Source organism: Trematomus bernacchii, unplaced genomic scaffold (assembly GCF_902827165.1).
Source record: "Trematomus bernacchii unplaced genomic scaffold, fTreBer1.1, whole genome shotgun sequence".
In the NCBI taxonomy this organism is placed as follows: Eukaryota; Metazoa; Chordata; class Actinopteri; order Perciformes; family Nototheniidae; genus Trematomus; species Trematomus bernacchii.
In genome coordinates this window covers 4,894,033-4,917,262 of record NW_022987689.1, presented here as the reverse complement: position 1 = coordinate 4,917,262, position 23,230 = coordinate 4,894,033, and the positions used below count along the sequence as shown (strand labels likewise).

At 43.6% G+C, this 23,230-nt stretch overlaps 1 protein-coding gene across 1 annotated transcript; it reads right to left on the bottom strand.

The window, feature by feature from the left end:
• Positions 1–21,592: 21,592 nt before the first annotated feature.
• On the bottom strand, positions 21,593–22,539 carry LOC117488759 (protein PELPK1-like). The gene is made up of 2 exons (XM_034137835.1): positions 22,423–22,539; positions 21,593–22,248 (listed from the first exon to the last, which is right to left on the bottom strand). The coding sequence occupies exons 1-2, from the start codon at positions 22,522–22,524 to the stop codon at positions 21,814–21,816; spliced, it is 537 nt and encodes a 178-aa protein (XP_033993726.1). The 5' UTR covers positions 22,525–22,539; the 3' UTR covers positions 21,593–21,813.
• Positions 22,540–23,230: the final 691 nt, after the last annotated feature.

Sequence of the window (23,230 nt, the reverse complement as noted above, 5' to 3'; positions counted from 1 at the left end):
TGCTGGAGCTGTGAAATAAACAGAGTCCCCCTGTTAGGGACTGGTGCTGGAGGTCTCTAGTCCGCCCTTCGGTGCTCTGTGAGCGGGCAAAAAGAGGTGATTTCCCCCTGGTCTCTGCTGGAGGTGCAGAGTCCCACTGTTAGGGGCCCATGCTGGAGGTAATTAGTCCGTCCTTGGGGCTCTGTGAGCGGGCAGAGAGAGGTGATTTTCCCCTGGTCTCTGCTGGAGCTGTGAAATAAACAGAGTCCCCCTGTTAGGGACTGGTGCTGGAGGTCTCTAGTCCGTCCTTCGGTGCTCTGTGAGCGGGCAAAAAGAGGTGATTTCCCCCTGGTCTCTGCTGGAGGTGCAGAGTCCCACTGTTAGGGGCCCATGCTGGAGGTAATTAGTCCGTCCTTGGGGCTCTGTGAGCGGGCAGAGAGAGGTGAATTTCCCCTGGTCTCTGCTGGAGCTGTGAAATAAACAGAGTCCCCCTGTTAGGGACTGGTGCTGGAGGTCTCTAGTCCGTCCTTCGGTGCTCTGTGAGCGGGCAAAAAGAGGTGATTTCCCCCTGGTCTCTGCTGGAGGTGCAGAGTCCCACTGTTAGGGGCCCATGCTGGAGGTAATTAGTCCGTCCTTGGGGCTCTGTGAGCGGGCAGAGAGAGGTGATTTTCCCCTGGTCTCTGCTGGAGCTGTGAAATAAACAGAGTCCCCCTGTTAGGGACTGGTGCTGGAGGTCTCTAGTCCGTCCTTCGGGGCTCTGTGCGCGGGCAGAGAGAGGTGATTTCCCCCTGGTCTCTCCTGGAGGTGTGAAATAAACAGAGTGCTACATTTTGTAAATAGTGCAATATCTCCAGGGCGCATAACTGCACTTTACAAGCCAGAAATAATGTTTAAATGGTCGGGGAAAGTATTTTTAAATGTCTGGAAGAGAGTTTTAGACAGTCATTTTGCACGAAATCATTTAACATAGACGCTCTCCTGAAAATGCACAGAATATGTGCTTTTTCAGGAGACCGTCAATGTTAAATGATTTCGTGCAAAATGACTGGCTAAAACCTCGGAATAAGTGTTTGAAAGGCGGGGAAAAGTTGTTTAAAATAGTCTGATACCTCCAGGGCGCATCACCAAAAATGTACAAGCCAGGGAAGATGCCTGAATCCCGGATACTTTAGGTCTGTCACTTAGGGTGACCGCACCACTCCGACGCTCCCGAGAGCGGACGTCCATTGTTTGTAAGGCACCTAAGAGGGATAAGAGATTATTTTCTGAGTTCTTTAACTTAGGTACTCTCTCTCAAAATGGTAATGTGCATTATGTTTTAATTATACTTATCATTCAGAAGCTTTTTGTGTGTGTTTATGTTTTACTGAGTGCTTATAGGCTATTTCCATCCCAGTATTCAGTTAACTATTTATTTTCTGTGCACATTACATAGACTAGCTAATATTCTACCTACTGCTTGGGACTTTGAGTCTTCAAAATGTCCAATGTCACAGACTGGGACTTACTTTAGAGTCAGTTGTATTTACATTCAGTATGACTTGTTATGATTCAATGTGAAAGAGTATACTGCTCAATAAATAATTATCACTTCACCACCTCTCTTGACATCTAGGCACTTGAGAGTGAGTCAGAGGCAGAATACAGGGACAGTGGAGAGAGGTCCATTGCTGAGGTGAGTGATGAAAGGGAAATGACAGTTGAGAGTAAATTGTGATGTGGACTCTCATCCCAGGATTTTAAGGAAATCAGTGGGGATATTGAACAGGAAACATTTCAGTCAAGGGGCATCATATGACCAATATAGACAGAAGAGCAACATTTATTTGAACATTTAAGTCAATGATACCATTCCTAGGTGAACTTAACATCTGTATGGAGTCAGATCAGTCTCAATATTAATAAATGCTCACAGAAGGATTCACAAATGTATTTTGCGATTTATATATAAATGACTCTCCACAACAATATCTCTCAATGCACTCACAAATATTTATTGTTGTATATAAATGTACAAAAAATGGGCATTTAAACTGCTTTTTATTAATTCAAAGACAGCTCTGAATTAATAATCAAATATGTTTCCTTTCTTTACTACTGGATGAAATTACAAAATGTACCCATCATTTTCCTCATGCTAGTATAGCCACATAAAAGTATCAAACCACCTGTTAAAATGCACCAGAATACAGGAAATCTATATTTTTTTTCGCCCCCACACCGCCCGTTAAAAAAAAAAAAAAAAAAAAATGTCCCCCCCCACATTCAGGATGCTTCACATCCTTCATCACAGATTCTTGTAAGGCAATGTCCAAATGTAGATTTGAAATCACACTTACCAGTCTCTGAAGATCTGTTGAATCCTGCCGACAACGCCAATTTGTGGAGGAAACTTCTGTGTAGTAATGCATGGAGTCACCGACTCAGGAAGGAGACACGGTGAGAGTTGGAGCTTTGATGTCAAACACTGATGGGTTTATTCAGAGTATTCGGCCGGAGGATTCACATCACAAATCCAAGAGTAAGAGGTTCTGACTCCACGGTAGAGTTGCCACGTCAATTCTGAAGAACCTCTCTCTATGCTAGACCTTTTAACAGGTTCACAGAGAGAAATCAACATCTCTGAAGGAGTAGACTAAACACTGAATCATCTGCGTCCGACGCTCATGGCCTCAAGGATTTCACATCCTAGAGCCCACAAACACCGATAAAGAAGTGCCTCAGTGTTCTCACAACAATTACCCTACGTGCCAGACAAGTTGACCGGTCACACACTGGTGACAACACATATGGCACCAAGGCCTTTCCTTTAAAGAGATAACACATATGGCACCAAGGCCTTTCCTTTAAAGAGATAACACATGTCAGAGTAAAAGGATAGATATCTAGAAGAATTATTCCTTAACACTCACCTCAAGTATTCTTAATATAAGACATTCCCCATTGTTATTTTCCCCGACTTAACAGGAAAGGGGAAAAAACGAGAAATGAATTATTTCCCCCAAATCTTTATTCACGAAGCGGTATACAAGTTGTATTCAAAAGTATACAAACAACTTTGCACAAGCTTGAGAATGCAAAGTCCATTAAGTCCTTTCAGAGTTCAAATAAAAATATCCCCCGATTCTTGGTTCTTCATAATTTTGTGTAATGTATCATACGGTTTGATTTCGATAACAAACCAATGAATGCAAGGGAAGAGTCTGACTATTTTGATTTGTTAATCTACTTTGACCCACAATAATTAGATGTACAACAATGCTTTCCCTTATTTAGAAGACAAAATATTTATCTTCACATCAAGGAAAGTCAATCAGACGGTAACGGGATGGTGAACATGCATCAGTGTCCCAGCCTGACTTGGACCAGAGATGTTTTATGGTTAGTTCCATAATTTGAAATAAACAATACACAGGTGTTAAGGACACCCTGTAGGATAAAAGGTTTTGCTTCTATCATTGACATTTCACTTGAATAATTAAGGATCTCACCTGTCAAGTCATTTTTAGTTGTATGAAGGCTACTTTTACAATATAACATCTACATGTGTAGTTTGAACACTTATGACCTAGTGTTAGACCAAATATTTAGTAATGCTTACTCCAGTTTACAAAACCAAAAAGAGAAAAATGCTGAAGGTTAATTGTTTTGATTTGCATAACTGCCCAAAGTTGTAAATTCTCCATTTCAGAGTTGGTGTATGTAATGAGTGAAGCCAGCGTCCCTCACACAGCAGATGTTAATTATTTTAGGAAAGGACATGATGGAACTTTACCTTTGACTGAAATACATTTTCAAAAATACAACCCTTTTAAAGCTTTTTCACACCAGGAAAGCTATTGTGAACACAAAAGGTTCCAATTCAAAACCTACTAAGAAATGGTTGAGCAATGATGCCACCATGTGGACACAAAGCCACACTATGACAACACTTCAAATGCCAAACATTAATTGAATTTATAAATGTAGGAATTTAAAGTGGACCTATCATGCTATATTTAAATGATATATTGTAGGGCCATACATATATAAGGTATATTTATACGTTTCTGTTTTCAAAATACCTAACAGATCATGCATTTTAGCCATGGCTCATTTCGCTCTATGTGCTGTTTGCCGTCTACGGGGCACATCTCTGTGAGCTGCAGCTGACCACGCCCCCCTGCAGGAGAGGGAAGCTGTGCTCTGATCAAGTCAAGAGGGGGAGAAAAAAAATCTCCGTCCTCCGTGTTTTATTTATTTATATATATATATATATATATATATATATATATATATATATATATACACACAGTCTATGGTTTTATTATAGGCCTATAGAGTCGTTATTCATTTGTTTTAAAGCTCAATAAATAACAAAGAAGACCTTTGACCGGCACTTTTCTAATTTTGTCCGGAAGATTTAAACTTTAACGGACATCTTGACCGGCGAAAGAAACTGAAACTCTGCCGCACGGTCCCCTCGTTCCTTGGAAGAGGCGGAGAGGTGGGTGTTTGTCATCTGCTGGTGGACTAACCGGAGAGAATTACAGTGCTTGCCTCGATGGGGAGGGATTGCATTGAATTAAAGCAGCGGGAGCAAACGCTTGCCTCGGGGAGGGAGAAAAAAAAGCCACAGCGGAGAATAAACAGAAGGGTAACCATGGTAACTATAGGCGGGAAGTCTTCTTCGCTGCTTTTGTGGCAGACTACAGCGCCACTTACAGGCCTGGCATATGTACTACAGCGTCTCCAGCGCTTTCGAGCGGCAATGGCCGGCCGTGGCCCAACCCCACATTCCCCTGATAGATGGAGAGTTGGCCCAATAGCCGTAGCGCCACTTCTGTGACGACATAGAAGTGTTCAAATCTGGATCAGTCTGTATCAGATCCGTTGCAGCCCCTTTTTTAGAGATTTGGGTATGGAGGAAAATAGAGAGGGTTGTGTTTTCTGACACTTGGTGAGTTCCCTGGAACACCAGGGACACATATTCATGTATAAAAGATGTACAAAAGTGCATTTTGCATGATAGGTCCCCTTTAAGTTAATCATTTGTCAGCACAATTTTTCTGTTTAAATTAAATGTCATTTTCTCAATATGGACTATTCACTCATTCACAAACCAAATGAGACTTCTTGAAGAGCCTGGAATAAAGAGTCTCTTGGGTAGTTGAAGGTTAAAAAAAAAGCACAAACTGGAAAGCGTCTCTGTTCAAAACTTTTATTAGAACTGTTTAAGTAAGGTAGCGTGGAGGAGGAAAAGGAGGCAGCAATGATATGGGCAAGTGAACATGGGGATGAAAAGGAGGATGGGTGCCGGAGTGGGCGGGGGGATCTGGTTTCACAGTGGTAGCTGGAGTGGTTGGATATTGGGGATGGGAGGGATCGTAGGTTAAAGATGATAGTAAGGCATAGATGGTGGAAGCTAAGATAAGGGATTGTTAGCCTTTAGTTGTAGTAGTTTTTGGCTTTGTAGCTGGATAAAGAGGATTAAAGGGAGGATACATCGGCATATATTGTGGAAACGGCATATGAGCGTATTGAGGCATCTGAGGCATCTGAGGGTTTTGAGGAATCTGAGGCAGTGCAGGAATTTGAGTCGCCTTTGCAGTTGTAGGCCGTGTGGTCATTGCTGTTGTTGTCTCCGGCATCTGAGGGTATTGAGGCATCTGAGGGTATTGAGGCATCTGAGCGTATTGAGGCATCTGAGCGTATTGAGGCATCTGAGCGTATTGAGGCATCTGAGCGTATTGAGGCATCTGAGCGTATTGAGGCATCTGAGCGTATTGAGGCATCTGAGCGTATTGAGGCATCTGAGCGTATTGAGGCATCTGAGCGTATTGAGGCATCTGAGCGTATTGAGGCATCTGAGCGTATTGAGGCATCTGAGCGTATTGAGGCATCTGAGCGTATTGAGGCATCTGAGCGTATTGAGGCATCTGAGCGTATTGAGGCATCTGAGCGTATTGAGGCATCTGAGCGTATTGAGGCATCTGAGCGTATTGAGGGTTTTTAGGCATCGGAGGGTTTTGAGGGTTTTGAGGCATCTGAGGGTTTTGAGGGTTTTGAGGCATCTGAGGGTTTTGAGGGTTTTGAGGCATCTGAGGGTCTTGAGGCATCTGGGGGTCTTGAGGCATCTGGGGGTCTTGAGGCATCTGGGGGTCTTGAGGCATCTGGGGGTCTTGAGGCATCTGGGGGTCTTGAGGCATCTGGGGGTCTTGAGGCATCTGGGGGTCTTGAGGCATCTGGGGGTCTTGAGGCATCTGGGGGTCTTGAGGCATCTGGGGGTCTTGAGGCATCTGGGGGTCTTGAGGCATCTGGGGGTCTTGAGGCATCTGGGGGTCTTGAGGCATCTGGGGGTTTTGAGGCATCAAAGGGTTTTGAGGGTTTTGAGGCATCGGAGGGTTTTGAGGGTTTTGAGGCATCAGAGGGTTTTGAGGGTTTTGAGGCATCAGAGGGTTTTGAGGGTTTTGAGGCATCAGAGGGTTTTGAGGCATCTGAGGGTATTGAGGTCTCTGAGGGTCTTGAGGCATCTGAGGGTCTTGAGGCATCTGAGGGTCTTGAGGCATCTGAGGGTCTTGAGGCATCTGAGGGTCTTGAGGCATCTGAGGGTCTTGAGGCATCTGAGGGTCTTGAGGCATCTGAGGGTCTTGAGGCATCTGAGGGTCTTGAGGCATCTGAGGGTCTTGAGACATCTGAGGGTTTTGAGACATCTGAGGGTTTTGAGACATCTGAGGGTTTTGAGACATCTGAGGGTTTTGAGACATCTGAGGGTTTTGAGACATCTGAGGGTTTTGAGACATCTGAGGGTATTGAGGCATCAGAGGGTATTGAGGCATCAGAGGGTATTGAGGCATCAGAGGGTATTGAGGCATCAGAGGGTATTGAGGCATCAGAGGGTATTGAGGGTTTTGAGGCATCTCGGGGTTTTGAGGCATCTGGGGTTTTGAGGCATCTGGGGGTTTTGAGGCATCTGGGGGTTTTGAGGCATCTGGGGGTTTGAGGCATCTGGGGGTCTTGAGGCATCTGGGGGTCTTGAGGCATCTGGGGGTCTTGAGGCATCTGGGGGTCTTGAGGCATCTGGGGGTCTTGAGGCATCTGGGGGTCTTGAGGCATCTGGGGGTCTTGAGGCATCTGGGGGTCTTGAGGCATCTGGGGGTCTTGAGGCATCTGGGGGTCTTGAGGCATCTGGGGGTCTTGAGGCATCTGGGGGTCTTGAGGCATCTGGGGGTCTTGAGGCATCTGGGGGTCTTGAGGCATCTGGGGGTCTTGAGGCATCTGGGGGTTTTGAGGCATCTGGGGGTTTTGAGGCATCTGGGGGAATTGAGGCATCTGGGGGAATTGAGGCATCTGGGGGTCTTGAGGCATCTGGGGGTCTTGAGGCATCTGGGGGTCTTGAGGCATCTGGGGGTCTTGAGGCATCTGGGGGTCTTGAGGCATCTGGGGGTTTTGAGGCATCTGAGGGTTTTGAGGCATCTGGGGGTTTTGAGGCATCTGGGGGTTTTGAGGCATCTGGGGGTTTTGAGGCATCTGGGGGTTTTGAGGCATCAGAGGGTTTTGAGGCATCAGAGGGTTTTGAGGCATCAGAGGGTTTTGAGGCATCAGAGGGTTTTGAGGCATCAGAGGGTTTTGAGGCATCAGAGGGTTTTGAGGCATCTGGGGATTTTGAGGCATCTGGGGATTTTGAGGCATCTGGGGATTTTGAGGCATCTGGGGATTTTGAGGCATCTGGGGATTTTGAGGCATCTGGGGATTTTGAGGCATCTGGGGATTTTGAGGCATCAGGGGGTTTTGAGGCATCTGGGGATTTTGAGGCATCAGGGGGTTTTGAGGCATCTGGGGGTTTTGAGGCATCTGGGGGGTTTGAGGCATCTGGGGGTTTTGAGGCATCTGGGGGGTTTGAGGCATCTGGGGGTTTTGAGGCATCAGAGGGTTTTGAGGCATCAGAGGGTTTTGAGGCATCAGAGGGTTTTGAGGCATCAGAGGGTTTTGAGGCATCTGAGCTACAGGGGAATTGGGGGAAGTCGTTTTGGAAGCAGGAGGTGAAGCAGGAGGTGCGGCAGTAGGTGAGGCAGGAGGTGAGGCAGGTTTGGAACACCATAGAGAGACTGGAATTCCTTGCCAACGCATCGGGAGTACATAACTTCCACCCTTTGGGAGAAAAACATACAATTAGAAAACGCAAGGAATCACACAAACCTGTCAATGTTACAATCCGACTGTACAAGGCAAAAGATTAATCTCATGCTATATTTTCTAAATAGATCATCATGATGCAACATATTTGAATGTCGGTCCCCATCCAAAAAATATAGTTAATCAGTACATTTGAAAGCAAGCGAAAAACAACTCGCATTTGAAAAGCTGAAAACACATTTTCCCTTGCGATCAATATGATGCAGATTAAACATTTAATTTTTTTAGCTCTCGTTACACCATTCATAACTATAACAATTCACAGCACTAGCCATCGTAATTTTAAACTCACTCCCTCACTCTTTAAATCAGTTTCACATTACCTCTTGAACCATGTTGCAGCCATCATAGGGAACCAACATGACAAGTGCATATGAGTTCCTCTGCATGCTGTAGCCACAGGTAGACGGGACCTGGGACAGAGGCATTGGAGGTGCATTTCCTGTGGGGTAAAAAGGTTCAGTGTTTATATCATTGGTAGAGATAAATCAAGTCTACATTTAGGATATTATGGCTATTAATTTACCTTGTTCTACCGCAAATTGTGAAATTCCTGATCCCACCACTCTGAACTTCAACTGGCCCGTACCACACTGCAGTGAGGGCGACATGCTCATCCATGACGAGTCTTTGGGACTGGCGTCTTGTGTTGGGCTCATCCAGCCTGAAGGCGAATATAAAATATATATATATATATATTTTTTCAATAGTCTGTACTTTAAAGAGAAGCAAAACAATTCAAGCAAAATAACAAAACCCTTCAATACGTAATCAAAATATTTTTACCTGCAGAGTCTGCTTGATAAGCACCTTCATCCTCCACATAAGCGTTTGAGGATGACTTCTTGGTCCCGCCTGTGACTTGAGAATCAAGTCCTGACCCTTTTTCAAAAGCTCTCCCGAAAACAATTGTCCCCTCTTGGAACCCATTTGTTGTTTCGGCATCTTCTCTCCCTTCTCGTCTTTCTCTTTTCTTCAGACGATAACAATCTATAGTTTGTGCAAAATAACACGTCAGAATAACAGCTGCAGCCAGGTAAACACCAGCGCCTTTTCTCTTGCACATGACTGCTGGTAATGTGAAGAGATGAGATAACTTTCTTTGCCGCAACTATTTGAGCATCAGCAGGTGCTGTGACAACCAATACAGCTGTGATAGGTGCTCATAGGATACCCATTCTGTAAAATCAAACTCACTGCGGGTGGAGAGCACTTGGCAATGAAGCATGAGAAAGGGCTTTTAATACTGGCACATATTACCACCAGGCAGCCAATCAACAAGGCAGGTGCAGCCTCAGCTAATGCTTGCATCTGTGTTCAATTAGCTTGCAACAGGTGGGCCTCGTTAAGACTTGTCTAATGTCTACAAAGTAAGCCCTGTATATTGATCATGAAGATCGGGGGTGCCCAATACGTCGATCGCAAAGGTAGTGTGGGTAGATCGCATGGTATTGAAGCGCAAATGCGGCGCACCTTTATGCGTTTACATAACAGTAGACTAAATACAACTCATTTGATGTAATTAGGACACTTAGAAAATAGAAAAACTTATTTACTATATTGCTCCAATACTTTAAATGTAGATTAAAGGGTTGTGAGGATAAACAAGAACAGCAGTACATCCAAAGACAATGGAAAGAAAACATGGAAATATACCAAGAATGTCTACACATCCTCAATTGCTAACCTATTATATTTAAAAGATGTTCTCACCTCAAGTATTCTTAATATAAGACATTCCCCATTGTTATTTTCCCCGACTTAACAGGAAAGGGGAAAAAACGAGAAATGAAATATTTCCCCCAAATCTTTATTCACGAAGCGGTATACAAGTTTTATTCAAAAGTATACAAACAACTTTGCACAAGCTTGAGAATGCAAAGTCCATTAAGTCCTTTCAGAGTTCAAATAAAAATATCCCCCGATTCTTGGTTCTTCATGATTTTGTGTAATGTATCATACGGTTTGATTTCGATAACAAACCAATGAATGCAAGGGAAGAGTCTGACTATTTTGATTTGTTAATCTACTTTGACCCACAATAATTAGATGTATAACAATGCTTTCCCTTATTTAGAAGACAAAATATTTATCTTCACATCAAGGAAAGTCAATCAGACGGTAACGGGATGGTGAACATGCATCAGTGTCCCAGCCTGACTTGGACCAGAGATGTTGTTTTATGGTTAGTTCCATAATTTGAAAGAAACAATACACAGGTGTTAAGGACACCCTGTAGGATAAAAGGTTTTGCTTCTATCATTGTTGACATTTCACTTGAATAATTAAGGATCTCACCTGTCAAGTCATTTTTAGTTGTATGAAGGCTACTTTTACAATATAACATCTACATGTGTAGTTTGAACACTTATGACCTAGTGTTAGACCAAATATTTAGTAATGCTTACTCCAGTTTACAAAACCAATAAGAGAAAAATGCTAAAGGTTCATTGTTTTGATTTGCATAACTGCCCAAAGTTGTAAATGCTCCATTTCAGAGTTGGTGTATGTAATGAGTGAAGCCAGGGTCCCTCACACAGCAGATGTTAATTATTTTAGGAAAGGACATGATGGAACTTTACCTTTGACTGAAATACATTTTCAAAAATACAACCCTTTTAAAGCTTGTTCACACAAGGAAAGCTATTGTGAACACAAAAGGTTCCAATTCAAAACCTACTAAGAAATGGTTGAGCAATGATGCCACCATGTGGACACAAAGCCACACTATGACAACACTTCAAATGCCAAACATTAATTTAATTTATAAATGTAGGAATTTAAAGTGGACCTATCATGCTATATTTAAATGATACAGATGCAGCGTCTTATTTTGGACAGTTTAAAGTGCGAGGGTCGTGATCGGTTCATGCACGTTCCGTGATGGCCGGCCGGCCCCCAGTCAGACTTGATACCGCCCCCATGATAAATACATTTAATTATTGTGAAGCCAGCTGCAATGGATCATTGATCCACCAGGGGGTGCAGTGGAGTTCCACACTGGAGTCATGTGAAATCAACTTCTAAATAATAGATGTTGTTTAGTCGGAAAAAAACGAACGAGCCGGCTCTCCCGATTTTTAATCCTAATTTAATCATCATCATTGATGTTTATGTTCGCCGAATTGACATGAAATCACTGACAAATATGAATATTCTGTATTCAACTTCATTGAAACGATCAGGATGGGTGTTATTTTTCCCCACAATGACCAAGTCGCTGCAAATGATCCCATGTATTACATGTACATGGCCACATTCTCAACAAAGTTACGTAACGAAACATTCTGTATTCCTTGCTTACTTTTTATTTAATGCTTTATAACAGCTGGAATAGTTCGTTTAGAACAGGCACCTCACTCGCAATCTGCTCCTCCGCAACGCCTACCACCTACCTCCGGCTGAAATTATGAATGTACAGTAAGGCATAGTAATCATAGATAACACGGCAGGGTCCGTTACAGTTTGTTTTCATCTGATTTCAAATATTTCAAATGTCTGAAGTTAATAAATACATTCTCAGTGTTCAAGTCAATAATAGTCATATAAGAAAAGTACTGATCTAATAACAGAGATTTTATAAGGACTTTTCAATGTTCGACATCGCTCATGTGAAATACAGTAAACTGGATGTTGTGGTGCCGAGAGGCGGGGTATCAAAAGTACAAGCTAAACTTTTATTTAGCATCTGAACACACTTGTAAACAACGTGATGCCCGGGAAGCGAAGATCCGGCGGAAACAGCTGGTCTGGTTCACTAAAATGTCCGTGTACAGTATATCTGGTACTAATGTATAGCGGATCTTTGTTAAGATCCATATGTCACGGATAGAACTATATATTGAGCTTTAAAACAAATGATATATATTATAATAAAATAAACACCGGCTGTTGTTATGCCTGCTGTAACGTTTACTTTCTCCGTTCTCCGCTTAAGTAATTATTACTTCCTGGTTAGCTTTCCGCTCGAAATTTAAATCTGAAAATGGCAAAATAACGGAGAAAAAAACGTTCACAGAGAAGACGACAACAATTGTCACTTGCACTTGTCATTTAGCATCTGAACACACTTGTAAACAACGTGATGCCCGGGAAGCGAAGACCCGGCGGAAACAGCTGGTCTGGTTCACTAAAATGTCCGTGTACAGTATATCTGGTACTAATGTATAGCGGATCTTTGTTAAGATCCATATGTCACGGATAGATATTATATATAGAGATGGGATGGCAGAAGGTGCTATATATATATATATATATAATTCCAAAGCTGGTAAAGACCTTTCAAATTTAGCAATAATAGTCATATAAGAAAAGTACTGATTTGTTCTTGAATCAACTTTTTTATGGAAAATGTTTTATGTAATTTTATTTCATTTTAAATCAAATGAAAGACATTCACAGTTAATGTAATTAGATATACATTATTAATGCCATACATTTTTAAATGTAATTAGATATACATTATTAATGCCATACATTTTTGCATAAATATTTATTCAGTATGATAGCTGTCTAACAGAAGTTAAATCCATTTCTCACTTATTCTGACAATGTACTTAACCCCAAATAAAAGAACCCAATAAAAATAGTTGTTAAATAATAGTGAAGTCACGTTGTAATAACAATAACTCATCTCTCTCGGGTTTTTTTGTTTTCTTTGTGTGCTTTGCCAAAAGCCACTGTGTCAAGTGTCCTAGTTGGGTTACCGTAACGAACAGCAGCAGGCTCTCGATTTTTAATCCTAATTTAATCATTTATGTTCGCCGAATTGACATGAAATCACTGACAAATATGAATATACTGTATTCAACTTCATTAAAATGTTATTAACGTGCCTAAATTCGTGTCTCGCCTTAATTAGATGTTTGATAAGTGCAGATCACATAGTAAAACACGTACACAGATACATTATTTTGTATTTTTATTAAATTCGACAATGTCAATTTCACTTTCCACTATGTCCACCGTTGTTTTTCACAACCAATGGCAGAACTTTATTGAGGCCTGTAATTAGTCAACTACAGGTCTCTTGAGTCAGTCTTTTTCTTCCAAAAAGCTTGTGACAAGATGTTATTGCTCTTGGGGCATTAAAAACAAGATTTTAACTTTAGTTTTTTATATAATATCTGCATTTTCTATTGTGAAAAACTAAGTCTTAGTTATTTAATATATAGCGCCATCTCCTGGTTAAACCCTGAAATTGGAGAATAGTGGGAGGGCCTAACATTTCTGAATACTGGTCTTTGGCAGGCAACTGGCTGGCAACTGACTGGCAGTCGGCAGGAAGCTGTATGCTGGGGTCCAAAATAAGAGGCTCCATCTGTATATTGTAGGGCCATACCTATATAAGGTATATTTATACGTTTCTGTTTTCAAAATACCTAACAGATCATGCATTTTAGCCATGCCTCATTTCGCTCTATGTGCTGTTTGCGGGGCACATCTGTGAGCTGCAGCTGACCACGCCCCCCTGCAGGAGAGGGAAGCCGTGCTCTGATCAAGTCAAGAGGGGGAGTAAAAGAGATCTCCGTCCTGTGTGTGTGTGTGTGTGTGTGTGTGTATATATATATATATATATATATATATATACATATACACACACAGTCTATGGTTTTATTATATTATTATAGGCCTATAGAGTCGTTATTAATTTGTTTTAAAGCTCAATAAATAACGAAGACCTTTGACCGGCACTTTTCTAATTTTGTCCGGAAGATTTAAACTTTAACGGACATCTTGACCGGCGAAAGAAACTGAAACTCTGCCGCACGGTCCCCTCGTTCCTTGGAAGAGGCGGAGAGGTGGGTGTTTGTCATCTGCTGGTGGACTAACCGGAGAGAATTACAGCGCTTGCCTCGATGGGGAGGGATTGCATTGAATTAAAGCAGCGGGAGCAAACGCTTGCCTCGGGGAGGGAGAAAAAAAAGCCACAGCGGAGAATAAACAGAAAGGTAACCATGGTAACTATAGGCGGGAAGTCTTCTTCGCTGCTTTTGTGGCAGACTACAGCGCCACTTACAGGCCTGGCATATGTACTACAGCGTCTCCAGCGCTTTCGAGCGGCAATGGCCGGCCGTGGCCCAACCCCACATTCCCCTGATAGATGGAGAGTTGGCCCAATAGCCGTAGCTCCACTTCTGTGACGACATAGAAGTGTTCAAATCTGGATCAGTCTGTATCAGATCCGTTGCAGCCCCTTTTTTAGAGATTTGGGTATGGAGGAAAATAGAGGGTTGTGTTTTGACACTTGGTGAGTTCCCTGGAACACCAGGGACACATATTCATGTATAAAAGATGTACAAAAGTGCATTTTGCATGATAGGTCCCCTTTAAGTTAATCATTTGTCAGCACAATTTCTCTGTTTAAATTAAATGTCATTTTCTCAATATGGACTATTCACTCATTCACAAACCAAATGAGACTTCTTGAAGAGCCTGGAATAAAGAGTCTCTTGGGTAGTTGAAGGTTAAAAAAAAAAAAAGCACAAACTGGAAAGCGTCTCTGTTCAAAACTTTTATTAGAACTGTTTAAGTAAGGTAGCGTGGAGGAGGAAAAGGAGACAGCAATGATATGGGCAAGTGAACATGGGGATGAAAAGGAGGATGGGTGCCGGAGTGGGCGGGGGATCTGGTTTCACAGTGGTAGGATATTGGGGATGGGAAGGATCGTAGGTTAAAGATGATAGTAAGGCATAGATGGTGGAAGCTAAGATAAGGGATTTTTAGCCTTTAGTTGTAGTAGTTTTTGGCTTTGTAGCTGGATAAAGAGGATTAAAGGGAGGATACATCGGCATATATTGTGGAAACGGCATATGAGCGTATTGAGGCATCTGAGGGTTTTGAGGCATCTGAGGGTTTTGAGGCATCTGAGGCAGTGCAGGAATTTGAGTCGCCTTTGCAGTTGTAGGCCGTGTGGTCATTGCTGTTGTTGTCTCCGGCATCTTAGGGTATTGACGCATCAGATGGTATTGAGGCATCTGAGGGTATTGAGGCATCTGAGGGTATTGAGGCATCTGAGGGTATTGAGGCATCTGAGGGTATTGAGGCATCTGAGCGTATTGAGGCATCTGAGCGTATTGAGGCATCTGAGGCAGTGCAGGAATTTGAGTCGCCTTTGCAGTTGTAGGCCGTGTGGTCATTGCTGTTGTTGTCTCCGGCATCTTAGGGTATTGACGCATCAGATGGTATTGAGGCATATGAGCGTATTGAGGCATATGAGCGTATTGAGGCATCAGAGGCAGTGCAGGAATTTTAGGAATTTGAGTCACCTTTGCAGTTGTAGGCCGTGTGGTCATTGCTGTTGTCTCCGGCATCTTAGGGTATTGACGCATCAGATGGTATTGAGGCATCTGAGGGTATTGAGGCATCTGAGGGTATTGAGGGTATTGAGGCATCTGAGCGTATTGAGGCATCTGAGCGTATTGAGGCATCTGAGCGTATTGAGGCATCTGAGCGTATTGAGGCATCTGAGCGTATTGAGGCATCTGAGGCATCAGAGGGTTTTGAGGCATCTGAGGCATCAGAGGGTTTTGAGGCATCTGAGGCATCTGAGGGTTTTGAGGCATCTGAGGGTCTTGAGGCATCTGAGGGTCTTGAGGCATCTGAGGGTCTTGAGGCATCTGAGGGTCTTGAGGCATCTGAGGGTCTTGAGGCATCAGAGGGTCTTGAGGCATCAGAGGGTCTTGAGGCATCAGAGGGTCTTGAGGCATCAGAGGGTCTTGAGGCATCAAAGGGTTTTGAGGCATCAAAGGGTTTTGAGGCATCAAAGGGTTTTGAGGCATCAAAGGGTCTTGAGGCATCTGGGGGTCTTGAGGCATCTGGGGGTTTTGAGGCATCTGGGGGTTTTGAGGCATCTGGGGGTTTTGAGGCATCTGGGGGTTTTGAGGCATCTGGGGGTCTTGAGGCATCTGGGGGTTTTGAGGCATCTGGGGGTTTTGAGGCATCTGGGGGTCTTGAGGCATCTGGGGGTCTTGAGGCATCTGGGGGTCTTGAGGCATCTGAGGGTTTTGAGGCATCAAAGGATTTTGAGGGTTTTGAGGCATCGGAGGGTTTTGAGGCATCGGAGGGTTTTGAGGCATCGGAGGGTTTTGAGGCATCGGAGGGTTTTGAGGCATCGGAGGGTTTTGAGGCATCGGAGGGTTTTGAGGCATCGGAGGGTTTTGAGGCATCGGAGGGTTTTGAGGCATCGGAGGGTTTTGAGGGTTTTGAGGCATCTGAGGGTTTTGAGGCATCTGAGGGTTTGAGGCATCTGAGGGTTTTGAGGCATCTGAGGGTCTTGAGGCATCTGAGGGTCTTGAGGCATCTGAGGGTCTTGAGGCATCTGAGGGTCTTGAGGCATCTGAGGGTCTTGAGGCATCTGAGGGTCTTGAGGCATCTGAGGGTCTTGAGGCATCAGAGGGTTTTGAGGCATCAGAGGGTTTTGAGGCATCTGAGGGTTTTGAGACATCTGAGGGTTTTGAGACATCTGAGGGTTTTGAGACATCTGAGGGTTTTGAGACATCTGAGGGTTTTGAGACATCTGAGGGTTTTGAGACATCTGAGGGTTTTGAGACATCTGAGGGTTTTGAGACATCTGAGGGTTTTGAGACATCTGGGGTTTTTGAGGCATCAGGGGGAATTGAGGCATCAGAGGGTTTTGAGGCATCAGAGGGTTTTGAGGCATCAGAGGGTATTGAGGGTGTTGAGGCATCTGAGGGTTTTGAGGCATCTGGGGGTTTTGAGGCATCTGGGGGTTTTGAGGCATCTGGGGGTTTTGAGGCATCTGGGGGTTTTGAGGCATCTGGGGGTCTTGAGGCATCTGGGGGTCTTGAGGCATCTGGGGGTCTTGAGGCATCTGGGGGTCTTGAGGCATCTGGGGGTCTTGAGGCATCTGGGGGTCTTGAGGCATCTGGGGGTCTTGAGGCATCTGAGGGTTTTGAGGCATCTGAGGGTTTTGAGGCATCTGGGGGTTTTGAGGCATCTGGGGGTCTTGAGGCATCTGGGGGTCTTGAGGCATCTGGGGGTCTTGAGGCATCTGGGGATTTTGAGGCATCAGAGGGTTTTGAGGCATCAGAGGGTTTTGAGGCATCAGAGGGTTTTGAGGCATCAGAGGGTTTTGAGGCATCAGAGGGTTTTGAGGCATCAGAGGGTTTTGAGGCATCAGAGGGTTTTGAGGCATCTGGGGGTTTTGAGGCATCTGGGGGTTTTGAGGCATCTGGGGGTTTTGAGGCATCAGAGGGTTTTGAGGCATCAGAGGGTTTTGAGGCATCAGAGGGTTTTGAGGCATCTGAGCTACAGGGGAATTGGGGGAAGTCGTTTTGGAAGCAGGAGGTGCGGCAGTAGGTGAGGCAGGAGGTGAGGCAGGTTTGGAACACCATAGAGAGACTGGAATTCCTTGCCAACGCATCGGGAGTACATAACTTCCACCCTTTGGGAGAAAAACATACAATTAGAAAACGCAAGGAATCACACAAACCTGTCAATGTTACAATCCGACTGTACAAGGCAAAAGATTAATCTCATGCTATATTTTCTAAATAGATCATCATGATGCAACATATTTGAATGTCGGTCCCCATCCAAAAAATATAGTTAATCAGTACATTTGAAAGCAAGCGAAAAACAACTCGCATTTGAAAAGCTGAAAACACATTTTCCCTTGCGATCAATATGATGCAGATTAAACATTTAATTTTTTTAGCTCTCGTTACACCATTCATAACTATAACAATTCACAGCACTAGCCATCGTAATTTTAAACTCACTCCCTCACTCTTTAAATCAGTTTCACATTACCTCTTGAACCATGTTGCAGCCATCATAGGGAACCAACATGACAAGTGCATACGAGTTCCTCTGCATGCTGTAGCCACAGGTAGACGGGACCTGGGACAGAGGCATTGGAGGTGCATTTCCTGTGGGGTAAAAAGGTTCAGTGTTTATATCATTGGTAGAGATAAATCAAGTCTACATTTAGGATATTATGGCTATTAATTTACCTTGTTCTACCGCAAATTGTGAAATTCCTGATCCCACCACTCTGAACTTCAACTGGCCCGTACCACACTGCAGTGAGGGCGACATGCTCATCCATGACGAGTCTTTGGGACTGGCGTCTTGTGTTGGGCTCATCCAGCCTGAAGGCGAATATAAAATATATATATATTTTTTTTTTCAATAGTCTGTACTTTAAAGAGAAGCAAAACAATTCAAGCAAAATAACAAAACCCTTCAATACGTAATCAAAATATTTTTACCTGCAGAGTCTGCTTGATAAGCACCTTCATCCTCAACATAAGCGTTTGAGGATGACTTCTTGGTCCCGCCTGTGACTTGAGAATCAAGTCCTGACCCTTTTTCAAAAGCTCTCCCGAAAACAATTGTCCCCTCTTGGAACCCATTTGTTGTTTCGGCATCTTCTCTCCCTTCTCGTCTTTCTCTTTTCTTCAGACGATAACAATCTATAGTTTGCGCAAAATAACACGTCAGAATAACAGCTGCAGCCAGGTAAACACCAGCGCCTTTTCTCTTGCACATGACTGCTGGTAATGTGAAGAGATGAGATAACTTTCTTTGCCGCAACTATTTGAGCATCAGCAGGTGCTGTGACAACCAATACAGCTGTGATAGGTGCTCATAGGATACCCATTCTGTAAAATCAAACTCACTGCGGGTGGAGAGCACTTGGCAATGAAGCATGAGAAAAGGCTTTTAATACTGGCACATATTACCACCAGGCAGCCAATCAACAAGGCAGGTTCAGCCTCAGCTAATGCTTGCATCTGTGTTCAATTAGCTTGCAACAGGTGGGCCTCGTTAAGACTTGTCTAATGTCTACAAAGTAAGCCCTGTATATTGATCATGAAGATCGGGGGTGCCCAATACGTCGATCGCAAAGGTAGTGTGGGTAGATCGCATGGCATTGAAGCGCAAATGCGGCGCACCTTTATGCGTTTACATAACAGTAGACTAAATACAACTCATTTGATGTAATTAGGACACTTAGAAAATAGAAAAACTTATTTACTATATTGCTCCAATACTTTAAATGTAGATTAAAGGGTTGTGAGGATAAACAAGAACAGCAGTACATCCAAAGACAATGGAAAGAAAACATGGAAATATACCAAGAATGTCTACACATCCTCAATTGCTAACCTATTATATTTAAAAGATGTTCTCACCTCAAGTATTCTTAATATAAGACATTCCCCATTGTTATTTTCCCCGACTTAACAGGAAAGGGGAAAAAACGAGAAATGAAATATTTCCCCCAAATCTTTATTCACGAAGCGGTATACAAGTTTTATTCAAAAGTATACAAACAACTTTGCACAAGCTTGAGAATGCAAAGTCCATTAAGTCCTTTCAGAGTTCAAATAAAAATATCCCCCGATTCTTGGTTCTTCATGATTTTGTGTAATGTATCATACGGTTTGATTTCGATAACAAACCAATGAATGCAAGGGAAGAGTCTGACTATTTTGATTTGTTAATCTACTTTGACCCACAATAATTAGATGTATAACAATGCTTTCCCTTATTTAGAAGACAAAATATTTATCTTCACATCAAGGAAAGTCAATCAGACGGTAACGGGATGGTGAACATGCATCAGTGTCCCAGCCTGACTTGGACCAGAGATGTTGTTTTATGGTTAGTTCCATAATTTGAAAGAAACAATACACAGGTGTTAAGGACACCCTGTAGGATAAAAGGTTTTGCTTCTATCATTGTTGACATTTCACTTGAATAATTAAGGATCTCACCTGTCAAGTCATTTTTAGTTGTATGAAGGCTACTTTTACAATATAACATCTACATGTGTAGTTTGAACACTTATGACCTAGTGTTAGACCAAATATTTAGTAATGCTTACTCCAGTTTACAAAACCAATAAGAGAAAAATGCTAAAGGTTCATTGTTTTGATTTGCATAACTGCCCAAAGTTGTAAATGCTCCATTTCAGAGTTGGTGTATGTAATGAGTGAAGCCAGGGTCCCTCACACAGCAGATGTTAATTATTTTAGGAAAGGACATGATGGAACTTTACCTTTGACTGAAATACATTTTCAAAAATACAACCCTTTTAAAGCTTGTTCACACAAGGAAAGCTATTGTGAACACAAAAGGTTCCAATTCAAAACCTACTAAGAAATGGTTGAGCAATGATGCCACCATGTGGACACAAAGCCACACTATGACAACACTTCAAATGACAAACATTAATTGAATTTATAAATGTAGGAATTTAAAGTGGACCTATCATGCTATATTTAAATGATATATTGTAGGGCCATACCTATATAAGGTATATTTATACGTTTCTGTTTTCAAAATACCTAACAGATCATGCATTTTAGCCATGCCTCATTTCGCTCTATGTGCTGTTTGCGGGGCACATCTGTGAGCTGCAGCTGACCACGCCCCCCTGCAGGAGAGGGAAGCCGTGCTCTGATCAAGTCAAGAGGGGGAGTAAAAGAGATCTCCGTCCTGTGTGTGTGTGTGTGTGTGTGTGTGTAGTATATATATATATATATACACACATACACACACACACAGTCTATGGTTTTATTATATTATTATAGGCCTATAGAGTCGTTATTAATTTGTTTTAAAGCTCAATAAATAACGAAGACCTTTGACCGGCACTTTTCTAATTTTGTCCGGAAGATTTCAACTTTAACAGACATCTTGACCGGCGAAAGAAACTGAAACTCTGCCGCACGGTCCCCTCGTTCCTTGGAAGAGGCGGAGAGGTGGGTGTTTGTCATCTGCTGGTGGACTAACCGGAGACAATTACAGCGCTTGCCTCGATGGGGAGGGATTGCATTGAATTAAAGCAGCGGGAGCAAACGCTTGCCTCGGGGAGGGAGAAAAAAAGCCACAGCGGAGAATAAACAGAAAGGTAACCATGGTAACTATAGGCGGGAAGTCTTCTTCGCTGCTTTTGTGGCAGACTACAGCGCCACTTACAGGCCTGGCATATGTACTACAGCGTCTCCAGCGCTTTCGAGCGGCAATGGCCGGCCGTGGCCCAACCCCACATTCCCCTGATAGATGGAGAGTTGGCCCAATAGCCGTAGCGCCACTTCTGTGACGACAGAAGTGTTCAAATCTGGATCAGTCTGTATCAGATCCGTTGCAGCCCCTTTTTTAGAGATTTGGGTATGGAGGAAAATAGAGAGGGTTGTGTTTTCTGACACTTGGTGAGTTCCCTGGAACACCAGGGACACATATTCATGTATAAAAGACGTACAAAAGTGCATTTTGCATGATAGGTCCCCTTTAAGTTAATCATTTGTCAGCACAATTTCTCTGTTTAAATTAAATGTCATTTTCTCAATATGGACTATTCACTCATTCACAAACCAAATGAGACTTCTTGAAGAGCCTGGAATAAAGAGTCTCTTGGGTAGTTGAAGGTTAAAAAAAAAAAAAGCACAAACTGGAAAGCGTCTCTGTTCAAAACTTTTATTAGAACTGTTTAAGTAAGGTAGCGTGGAGGAGGAAAAGGAGACAGCAATGATATGGGCAAGTGAACATGGGGATGAAAAGGAGGATGGGTGCCGGAGTGGGCGGGGGATCTGGTTTCACAGTGGTAGGATATTGGGGATGGGAAGGATCGTAGGTTAAAGATGATAGTAAGGCATAGATGGTGGAAGCTAAGATAAGGGATTTTTAGCCTTTAGTTGTAGTAGTTTTTGGCTTTGTAGCTGGATAAAGAGCATTAAAGGGAGGATACATCGGCATATATTGTGGAAACGGCATATGAGCGTATTGAGGCATCTGAGGGTTTTGAGGCATCTGAGGGTTTTGAGGCATCTGAGGGTTTTGAGGCAGTGCAGGAATTTGAGTCGCCTTTGCAGTTGTAGGCCGTGTGGTCATTGCTGTTGTTGTCTCCGGCATCTTAGGGTATTGACGCATCAGATGGTATTGAGGCATCTGAGGGTATTGAGGCATCTGAGGGTATTGAGGCATCTGAGGGTATTGAGGCATCTGAGGGTATTGAGGCATCTGAGGGTATTGAGGCATCTGAGGGTATTGAGGCATCTGAGCGTATTGAGGCATCTGAGCGTATTGAGGCATCTGAGGCAGTGCAGGAATTTGAGTCGCCTTTGCAGTTGTAGGCCGTGTGGTCATTGCTGTTGTTGTCTCCGGCATCTTAGGGTATTGACGCATCAGATGGTATTGAGGCATATGAGCGTATTGAGGCATATGAGCGTATTGAGGCATATGAGCGTATTGAGGCATCAGAGGCAGTGCAGGAATTTTAGGAATTTGAGTCACCTTTGCAGTTGTAGGCCGTGTGGTCATTGCTGTTGTTGTCTCCGGCATCTTAGGGTATTGACGCATCAGATGGTATTGAGGCATCTGAGGGTATTGAGGCATCTGAGGGTATTGAGGGTATTGAGGCATCTGAGCGTATTGAGGCATCTGAGCGTATTGAGGCATCTGAGCGTATTGAGGCATCTGAGCGTATTGAGGCATCTGAGCGTATTGAGGGTTTTGAGGCATCTGAGGCATCAGAGGGTTTTGAGGCATCAGAGGGTTTTGAGGCATCTGAGGGTTTTGAGGCATCTGAGGGTCTTGAGGCATCAGAGGGTCTTGAGGCATCAGAGGGTCTTGAGGCATCAGAGGGTCTTGAGGCATCAGAGGGTCTTGAGGCATCAGAGGGTCTTGAGGCATCAGAGGGTCTTGAGGCATCAGAGGGTCTTGAGGCATCAGAGGGTCTTGAGGCATCAAAGGGTTTTGAGGCATCAAAGGGTTTTGAGGCATCAAAGGGTTTTGAGGCATCAAGGGGTCTTGAGGCATCTGGGGGTCTTGAGGCATCTGGGGGTCTTGAGGCATCTGGGGGTTTTGAGGCATCTGGGGGTTTTGAGGCATCTGGGGGTTTTGAGGCATCTGGGGGTTTTGAGGCATCTGGGGGTTTTGAGGCATCTGGGGGTTTTGAGGCATCAAAGGATTTTGAGGGTTTTGAGGCATCGGAGGGTTTTGAGGCATCGGAGGGTTTTGAGGCATCGGAGGGTTTTGAGGCATCGGAGGGTTTTGAGGCATCGGAGGGTTTTGAGGCATCGGAGGGTTTTGAGGGTTTTGA